Raw genomic sequence first — 10,561 nt, forward strand, 5'->3', positions numbered from 1 at the left:
GCTTGAGCATGACTATAAGAGAGGTAAAATTGACAATACTTTGTTCTTGAAAGAAGAAGGTAAAGATCTTTTGGTAGTTCAGATATATGTTGATGATATAATCTTTGGAGCAACTATTGAGAAGTTAAGTTGAAATGAGCATGATGGGTGAGCTTAATTTCTTTTTAGGCTTACAAATTAAACAAAGTTCAAATGGAACTATGATCCATTAGCAGAAGTATGTAAAAGAGTTGCTTAAAAGGTTTAAAATGGAAGACTCCAAAGAAATTGACACTCCTATTGCAACAGCTACAAAGTTGGATATAGATAAACCTGGTTTATCTGTCGATCAGAAGTTGTATAGGGGAATGATTAGCTCATTGTTGTATCTTACTGTTAGTAGACCTGACATTGTTTTCAGTGTAGGCCTTTGTGCAAGATTTCAGGCAAATTCGAAGGAGTCTTACTTGACGGCTGTCAAGAGATTTTTGAGATATCTAAAAGGCACCACTGATCTTTGTCTTTGGTATCCAAAAGGTAGTAATTTCAATCTTGTGGGATATGCTGATGCTGATTATGCAGGTTTTCTTGTGGATAGAAAGAGCACCTTAGGTATGGCATACTTTCTTGGCTCATGTCTTGTGTCTTGGACTACCAAAAAGTAAAATTCAGTGGCCTTATCTACTATTGAAGCTGAGTATGTTGTTGCTGCTTAATGTTGTGCTCAATTATTGTGGATCAAACAACAATTAATGGACTTTGAAATTGATGTTGGTTGTATCCCTATTTTTTGTGATAACACTAGTGTAATTAGTATGACCAAGAACCCGGTTCATCACAAGAGAACTAAGCACATAGATGTTAGGCATCACCTTTTGAGGGATAACTATGAAACATGGTTGATCACTGTGAAATTTTGTGCTACTGACAAGCAAATAGCTAACATCTTCCTAAAATCCCTAGGTAGAGATCACTTTGAAGGGAACATGTTAGAATTAGGGATGATTAAGATTACCTAAAAGGATCAAGTCAGAATTCACAACGAAAAAAAAAATTGAAAAAAAAATGTTTTTTTTGGTTAGAAAATCTGAAAATGTGTATATAATTAGATTAATTTTTGCTCAGACTCATACTTTCAATAGTATACTCTTGTGCCATGTGTTAAAATGACTCATTAATCTCTAATGATATTTTCTCTATTTTGGCAAATTTAGACTTACACAAGAGAATTATCAGTGAAGAACCTGGTTCATCAAGATAACACAGTATGTTTGCTACACTCTGCATAATTTGAAATAATAATATTTGGATCATGAGCAGAGTCCTACTTAATTTCAAATTCCTTTTAGACTTATTCGTTACAAGGGAACCGGTTCTGTTCAATAGAGTCCCAACCGAATTGAAGTACCTAGATTCTAGGGATACACTCCAAAGTCTTTTCAAAACTGAAATTCAGTTTGATTAGACTTTCACACCCACTATTATCCCTTCCACCACCCCAACCTCTAAGAAAAGAGTAAAGATACTTGCTCGCAAGGTTGTTGCAGGGAGAGAACAAATTTGGAGAATAGGTTTGTGCTGGTAGGGTCTATTGCAGGTGTTGAAACTATAGAGTCTGGAGGAATTGGTGGTAAAAATGAAAAAGAAAAATAAAAAGAGAGAAAGGATATTCGAAGTGCTGTGAGGGGAAAAGGTAAAAGAGTAGTTGATTCTTCATCCACTCCTGTGAGTTTAACCAAAGACACATGTGAAATGGTTGTTTGGGGAGAAAAATCTACTGGAGTAGAGGAGAGGATAAAGAAAACAGGGGGAAGTGGGTCTGGCGAAGCCGCTAAAGGGCTGGTTCAACTTGGGAAAAATATAGATGAACATGTTTCATCTGGACAGGAAACTCTTGTAGACCTACTGAAGAGAGTGACTGAAAATTATAATCCAAAGAAGAAAGGGAGGTTGGTACAAGCAAGGATCATTTTGGGAAAAATACGCTGCCTGCTTGTGACTATGAAGTCCATGTCACTCCTAAAGAACCTGGTTCATCTAAGAAGGTACCAGTGAATAGCAAGGTGCGAGCCTTGGTGCAAAAAAGTGGGGCTAAGGATGCTGAGATTGAGAGGCTGAAGAAGAGGTTGGCAGAGGTGGAGACTGAGAGAGATGCTCTCAGAACTGAGCTGGCAAGAGAAAAGGAGAAGAATGATGGTATTCTTCAGGATATGCTGAAACTCCTCCAAGCCAAAAACCAAGCACTTAGTTCTTTCCAGTCTTAAGCCTCCTAGCCTAGTGTAGACCTTTCAGTGACCCAGTTTGGGAAGTTTTTTGTTTGCTCATATTTTTAGTATTTTTATTTCTTTTTATGCTTTGTGAAAGAATCGTATCAATCATCAATGAAATTCACTGTTTTTGCTCTAACTGTTTGTTTATATTTATTTGATGGTTAAAATTCTTAGCTTGATCTAAGATGATTAATCCATGATTGCATTTGAAGTAGCCCATGTGGCCATGAGTAAGTTTTAAAATCTGGTTATCTCACATTTTTTATGCAACTTTCCGATGATACCAAAAGGGGAAAAAAGGTTGTGCTTTACACTTTGAACAGTAATGTTTATAACCTACTGAACCTGGTCTTTGATGATAAGTGAAAATTGTTCTAACATTGTGTTGATGTTGGGCTAAGTTGAAACAGGGCCTAAGCTTATGAAAAATATAGAGTTTGTCATCATCAAAAAGGGGGAATTAGTTGGCCCAAGTGAAGGTTAGTTTTGAAGATTGACAAAGGAAGCTCAGGCATGAACCAGGTCCATCCCTTGTGTGCATAGACATTGGCAAATTCGAACATGTGGGATGCACGTGAAGGAGATAAGATTAACTTGGTCTAATTAATATCTCCTGATCGAAAAGGGTTGCATAATTGATAAGGATAAGGACTCGTCTAATTAATATCTCCTGATTAAAAAGGGTTTCATAATTGATAAGGAGAAGGACTCCTTAATCAAAGAGAACACTATCCAAGATAAGGGAGGAGTTAGAGGTTGAGATCAACTAGAACTCTTCCACCAAGGAAGAGTAGTATTAGAACTCTAGTTATTTTCTACTCTACTGACTCTATAAATCGCAGGAAGTTCTCATTCTGCAGGTGACGCACAAAAGCAGAAGTTAAATGTGAATTGAGAGCAAAATAGCAAGGCATTTTGCAAGCAGTTCGTGTGTGATTCAATTGTGCGAACCTGAAGCTACATGAACCAGATAGAAGAACCAGTTTCAAGTGTCTGTCTTATTTTCTAGTTCAATTGTAGTAGGTGTTTTCATATTGTACCTTTCAACTTTATCTAGAGGCAATTGTAATAGGTACTCAGAGTATTCAAGTTAGAGTTAACTTAAAGTTATTGCAGCAGTTAGAGGCTGGTTGCCACAACGGGATTAGAGTTAATCCTAGGTTTTTAAAAGTATTTTGTAAATGCAGTTTTTGGCTCAATGATTTAGTGAAGAGTTTAGAAAAATCCTACTAGGAAGTAGGTCGTGATTTTTTCACCTTTTGAGCCAGGTATTTTCCACGTAAAAATCCTTGTATTCTTTAATTTCTGCATTTATTATTCCGCAACAGTAGTATAAGGAACACATAGAAGAACCAGGTCCTTCTATAATCTGTGCACACAAAAATTGGATACCACACAAATCATCCCCCCCCCCCCCCCCGTGTGGTATTGAAGTTAAAACATCAGTAGCCTCATGAATCTAGCTTGAGAGGTATTGTCAGATTCATTCTTAGTTTGAATATTTGGTTCCTCCAATTATCCTTGATTAGTGCTTCCGCAGATTGCCCTTTGATTTGCTGTCTATCCTTGATTGGCTCTCTTTCCTCTCTTGCACGCTTTAGAATCTTTAGCAAGTCTGATAGATTGACTTTCCTTCCTTGTTCTTTGATTGATTGACTCTCTTTCCGTTTGATGCAGAGTTTGAAGAACATAGCTGTTGACTTCCTCTAATTTTCTCATAGAATTTTCTTTCCTATCATTCATCGATGTTGTTGCGAATCTGCATGCAAAGTGAGATGTCATTAATTAGTTAAGGTTTTTTTTATTATTGATCATTATTAAAATTTTAAACCTAACAAACAGTATAATAATGCCCTACATGAACTTACCATAATTAGGGACAGAGCCCGCTCTTTAGCTATGAATTTGGTCTAACTCAATAGTTTTGATTCAATCTTATATTTGTTTTAGATAATCTATTGAATATGCACGCTTTTTTCTACTTTAATTTTGTTTGTCTCTATATACATGCATGTGTGTGTATATTGGAATACCTAGGCTTGATGTCTTTTGTTGTGTTTGGGAATTTCTAGGAGAATATTTTCTGAAGTTAGTTCTAGTTAGATACTACTGATCAAGGAAATCAAATATGGTACTTTTAATATAAAATTGTCCTATCCCACGTTTGTTTTGTCCGTCCCACGAGTCACATAAGACTAATTTTGACCTGTGATAGATATCATCACTCAACATTGTAATAAGATACTTAGAATTTTGAGGAATGACCTAGGAATTACGCACTATCATTGTTTCCAAACTTTGTTGTAGCTATCGAGAGTCAAACTGTGTAAAATTTGACCAACATTGTAAAATATATACTTTTATCATATTGACAAAAGAAAAATTATAACTTATACTATTTCTCGTATAATTTTTTATTATCTAAATTTTTATTTTTTAACTCATAATTTTTTATTATCTAAATCAAGTGGATATCATTCTTTGTTCTTGCTTCTTCTTTTTTAACCCCTGGTCCGTATTTCTTCTTTTCATTTTGTTTTGGGTATTGAAATTGGCAGCTCAAGGGTGTTGAAAAGAAAAAAATATGCGTTACCTGTAATGCTGAAGATCAGTCAAATTAAAATTTGACAATATCACTAACACTATGGATGTCTTTGGTTGTCAAATGATAGTGTTTGCAAATAACTATTTGGTTTTTGCAGAAATTGAAGATATAGCTTAGTTCTTATAAGTGTTTGGCAATTTTGATGTTAATATTTTTGAAATGCTATGTGGTCATGTGTAAGGAGATTGTAATGTAACTGTCTATGTATAGTCCTGCATGCAACGTTGAAGATGTCTTAACTTTTGAAAAAAACTTTTCCCTTGAGATAGTAGTGGTGCTTCTTGGCCATAACATTAGATTGCTTTCTTATGTCTAGAAACCCAAATGCGAGGTGATATGATGTAGACAGTTCTCATGATTAATAGCATATATTTAACCGTTATTTTTTAAGGTTCTTGATACTGTAATCTTCATTAGTGTTATTGTAGCTGGAATTTCAAATGTTTGGTGGTTTAGGGTTGCGGACAGTTCCAATAGTTAGTAATTTGATACTTCTGTGAACGATATTCTGATTACTTTGTTGTGTAGCATTCTGGAATTCAAATTGTGAGGTGTAGTACATAAGTTAATAATGTGTCCCAGTCTTATTTTGGGATAGATTTGATCATGTTATAATATTCTTTCGCGTTGTTGCAGCTGAAATTCACATGGGAACAATGCTTGTGAAGAGCACAAGATGGTAGATGTGCTTTATGTAATAGTAGTAGTTTTACTCCAGCCAGTTTGTTGTACATATCTGTAGTGTGGTTTGTTTTCATAGCAACAACGTGACTTGACTATGTTAATGTTTTGGTTTCTTTTTAATTCGAAGCTCTATTTCAGCTTTGCAATTCTGCTGTCTTCCACAGTTTTTAACAAGCTAATTCTATGCCCTTTGGTTGTTGGAAGTCGACTTTGTAATTATATTTGCTGGTACTGAGAAAAGTTCAAGTCTTTCCAATGTAAATGTATTAGCTCAAGTTTGATGTTTTGTCAATTTAGAATGTAAGAGTTTATGCAAAGTACGAGTAAATGCAAAATAACTTTGCATTTGAATGTTATGAACTATAAGGACTTCCGGCCAAGTGATTCGAAATCTATAAATTATTAGGAGTAGTGTTTTTCCTTACTGGGATACTCTATTAGGAATATTTACTAGACAAAAAATAAAAGATATTTTAAATAATATCATAATGTGGATGTAAATTCCTTTTGAGGTGAGGATTACCACAAAAAAGGTTTCTAAAAGAAAAGTAATTTTATGGTAGCGGTAACACCTTTTTACTTGGAGAAGAAGGTTTTCTTCTCCTATTTCAATTTTGTCACGTTGATTGTATCACAATTCTTGACAATAAGAATCTCTGCTATTTCTCTTTTATATTTCTTGTTCTCTTTTCTAATACTATATTTTATAGAGTAATAGAATTTTACTCCTATAACTCTAGGGTTTTGTTTCCATAGAACTTAAAACACTAGGTAGGGCAAGCCATTCCACAACGAAAGACCCAAAAGAAAGCAGGTGTTCACTTCAAACACCAAAATAGACGAATGGGAGATGTACCGAACGAAATCACAATCATTATTCTCTCAAATTTACCATTGAAATCCCTCTTACGATTCAAGTGTGTTTTTAAGTCATGGTCTTCTGGATTTCATGTCCAAAATTATTCCAGCTCTCTAATCAACGACGACAAGGAGCAATCGTCACCACATATAATTATGCACGTTCAACAACGACATGGGATGTAAAACTTTCCTTCCGATTCATAAACCAACAACTCACTTTGGAACAACTCAATTATCCTTCCACGAAATGGGCTAAAATTTATATACGAAATATCATGCTTTTGGGTTCTTGTCATGGTCTTATACTTCTTCATGTAAATGAGCATATTTGCATTTGGAATCCTGCTACTCGATTTTATACCAAGGTGCTTCAGCTTGACGGCTTGAATATTGATGTTGGCACCTGTTACACACGTGGGGGACTTTGTTTCGACTCCTCGAAGAATGTTTACAAGGCTGTGATTATTATGGACTATGAGTTCCCATATTATGGTGGTAAGTTTGTTATAGTTGCTAGTCTTGAAGAAAAAAAATGGAGGCAAGTTGAATTCCCTTATGATCATATCCCTTCGGTCAGTGATGGAATTATGTTGCACGAATGTCTTCACTATCGTGTAAGGGTAAAAAAAACCCTATTCTGATGAAAATAATGAACTTAACTTTCCACAACACGAGTGTATGTGGGATCGTGTAAGTCCTCGTTGAAAAGTTCCATATGTTTGCGGTCCCTAATGTGACGACCCGCCATGTCACCATGCCACATAAGCACCATTTGGTATATATTAATACCATGTGGAAACTTACATAGGAAAAAAGCTAGTATTTGTGAGAAAATTCTAGAGAAGTATGGACATTTCCTTTGGAAGATCCTAGATGCTTATGGATTTGCTAGGAAAGTACTTGAAATCTTCTAGGCTTGTAGAGAATTCTAGAGAAAGCCCTTATCTTGTAAATATTAAAAACTTGTGTAACAATTATTATTTACACACTAGCCCCTAGGAGACTAGTATATAAAGGGGGCCATTCATTTGTAATTCATCAAGCAAACAATTCAAGTTCTCTCTAATACAAAGCTTCCTTTAATAATTCTCTTGTGTTCTTTCTACCATTCTCTTAGCGATCTTGAGTGTAGTAAGGCTGACTTGGCATAGCAAGAACGTGAGCAAGTTGTGCAAGATCGTGAGCGAGTTGTCAAGTGCTACACGTGTACTTAGTTAACTACTAAGGACGTGACAACGTAGTATCAGAGCAAAGGTTGCAACTAAGGGAATAGCGAACGACGGAGAAATTAACACTGCCAACACCCAAGCCAACATCATCCAGGATGCTACTGGCATGAGAGGTCGTAACAAAAAGAGGAATGCCACCAAAAAGAGGCAGGAGGTGCCACCCGAGGTTGTGTCAAACGAAGGGCATACATCCCAAGAACTATATGCCACTGAGGCGAGCGAGGATGAAGTGGAGGTCCTGCCCGAGGACATCTCGCTCGGTAAAGAGTGGGTGAGGAAGATGAATGCGGGGATGGACGCCGTGGAGATCTTTGGCCAACGCTTGGGGAAGGCGGAAGGCACCCTTAGCGTTCTTGAGGGGCACACTCTTGAAGAGATTGAGAGTATCCAAAATGACTTGGAGAGACGTACACAAACCGAGATGGAGCTAAGGAAAACCATCACTGCCTTATAGTGCAGACTCATGGAGACTTTGAGTACTATCGATGCTATGAAGGCAAATATAGAGTCACTCGAAGAGCATGTTAGTGCTGGCGTGACCGAGCAGCCAACAATGTTGTGGTGACGAGGGAGGCCAAGATCGAGGCTCCCAAACCCCCGATGTTCAAAGGTGTTCGTGATGCAAAAGAAGTGGAAAACTTCCTTTAGCACTTGGAGAACTACTTCAAGCACGACAAAGTGAAGGACGATGAGGCCATGATCAATACTGCAGTGTTGTACTTCTCAGAGACTGCCATGCTATGGTGGAGAAGGAAGATGGCCGACATGGATAAAGGTCTATGTACTATTAACACGTGGGATCAATTCAAAGCCGAGTTCAAGCGATAGTTCTTTCCAAATAATGTCTTGTACGAGGCAAGGCGCAAGCATAGGGAGTTGAAGCAAACAGGGAGCATACGTGTCTATGTCAAGGAGTTCACTACCCTTATGCTTCAAATTCCCAACCTGGCCAATGATGACTTGTTGTTCCACTTCATGGACGGGTTGCAAAATTGGGCTAAGCAGGAGTTACAACGCCGACAATTCGCAAATATAGACCAAGCCATAGTGGAGGCCGAATCATTGATGGATTTTAGGCATGACAAGCATGACAAAGGGAAAGTCAAAGAATCAAAGTTTAACAATACCAAAGGTGGGGGAGACCGTAGCAAAGGCAAGGAGATACAACAACAATACTACAAGACTCAAGATTCCAAAAGGTTGAGTGGCCGTCAGGGCTATGCCGAGAAGAAGGCGCAGGCCGAGAAGAAGGGATATTACATATGTGAAGGGCCGTACAGCTTCAGGAATTGTCCCGACCTAAAGAGCCTCAGTGCCATGGTCCATGAACGGAAGGAGAAGCTGCAAGCAGAGAGTTCGAGAACAGCATAGTTGGGTATGATCGGATTATGTGATGCCGTCACGAAGCAAGCTATACAACCTACCGAGAATGGCAATCAGTACGTGGATCTCATCATCAACAACAAGCCTGCTCGTGCAATGGTGGATACTGGAGCAACTCATAATTTCGTGACTGAGGCTGCCGCAAAGAGACTAGAATTGAAGCTTGCTCCAACCAACTCTCGCGTCAAGACTGTGAATGCCGAGGTACAGAATGCTCGTGGGGTAGCTAATGGAGTTGGTGTCAAATTGGGAACTTGGAAAGGTATGACAAACTTTACTGTAACCGCTATGGATATCTTTGACATCATATTGGGGCAAGAGTTCTTTAGACATTGTCATACTTTGATCAACCCCTACCTCCAACATCTCTTGGTTATGGAGCGAGAAGGAGCTTGCATGGTACCTACAGTGACTATGCCACACGGACAGATCCAAGCACAACTCTCAGCTATGCAGGTTATCAAGGGGATCAAGAAGGGGGAGCCGATGTTCGTGGCAACCATTACAAGTCTGGAGGAAGACAAGAGTTTTCAAGAGACATCGCCGCCTTGCATAGAGAAGTTGCTTGAGAAAAACAAAGACGCCATGCCCGAGAAGTTACCTAAGTATTTGCCTCCTAGGCTAGAGGTGGATCACAAGATTGAGTTGGAGCCAGGGGCTAAGCCACCCGCATTTGCCCCATATCGTATGGCACCGCCCAAGCTAGAGGAGCTCGGGAAATAATTGAAAGAGCTGCTAGATGCTGGTCATATTTGCCTATCAAAGGCACCTTTCGGTGCACCAGTATTGTTCCAGAAGAAGAAGGATGGATCACTACGCTAGTGCATAGACTATCGAGCACTTAATAAGGTCACATTGAAGAATAAGTGCCCGATCCCGCTCATTGTTGACTTGTTCGATAGACTTGGGCAAGCTAAGTATTTTACCAAGGTGGATCTTCGCAAGGGCTACTACCAAGTTCGCATTGCAGAAGGGGATGAGCCAAAGACAGTATGTGTGACGAGATATGGAGCCTTTGAGTGGTTGGTGATGCCCTTCGGCTTAACCAATGCACCGGCCACATTTTGCACCCTTATGAACAAGATTTTTCATCCCTACCTTGATCAGTTCGTGGTAGTCTACCTAGACGATATAGTCATCTACAGCAACACCTTGGAGGAGCACATGGAGCACTTAAGAAAAGTTTTCCAAGTCTTGCGGGAGAATGAGCTATACATCAAGAGGGAGAAATGTGAGTTTGCACAATCAAAGGTGCACTTCTTAGGCCATGTTATTAGCAATGGCGAGCTACACATGGACGAGGCTAAGGAACGTGCTATCACGGAGTGGGAGGCACCTATAAAGGTAACTGATTTGAGATCCTTCCTTGGACTTGTTAACTACTATCGTCGGTTCATCAGTGGCTACTCAGCAAAGGCCGCACTATTGACCGAGTTGCTAAAGAAGAACAAGCCATGGGTTTGGACGGAGCATTGTCAAAGGGCGTTTGAAGACCTCAAGGCAGTTGTAACAGAGGAGCCAGTCTTGGCATTACCTGACTTTGCCAAGAC

At 38.7% G+C, this 10,561-nt stretch overlaps 2 protein-coding genes across 2 annotated transcripts; both read left to right on the forward strand.

Annotated features, from left to right (window-relative positions):
* The first annotated feature begins 248 nt into the window (after positions 1-248).
* Positions 249-644, forward strand: LOC138901062 (uncharacterized mitochondrial protein AtMg00810-like). Its single transcript, XM_070188789.1, has one exon. The coding sequence runs from the start codon at positions 249-251 to the stop codon at positions 642-644; it is 396 nt and encodes a 131-aa protein (XP_070044890.1).
* Positions 645-9,107: 8,463 nt separating this feature from the next.
* LOC138901063 (uncharacterized) lies at positions 9,108-9,734 on the forward strand. The gene has a single exon (XM_070188790.1). The coding sequence runs from the start codon at positions 9,108-9,110 to the stop codon at positions 9,732-9,734; it is 627 nt and encodes a 208-aa protein (XP_070044891.1).
* Positions 9,735-10,561: the final 827 nt, after the last annotated feature.

Source organism: Nicotiana tomentosiformis, chromosome 11 (assembly GCF_000390325.3).
Source record: "Nicotiana tomentosiformis chromosome 11, ASM39032v3, whole genome shotgun sequence".
In the NCBI taxonomy this organism is placed as follows: domain Eukaryota; kingdom Viridiplantae; phylum Streptophyta; class Magnoliopsida; order Solanales; family Solanaceae; genus Nicotiana; species Nicotiana tomentosiformis.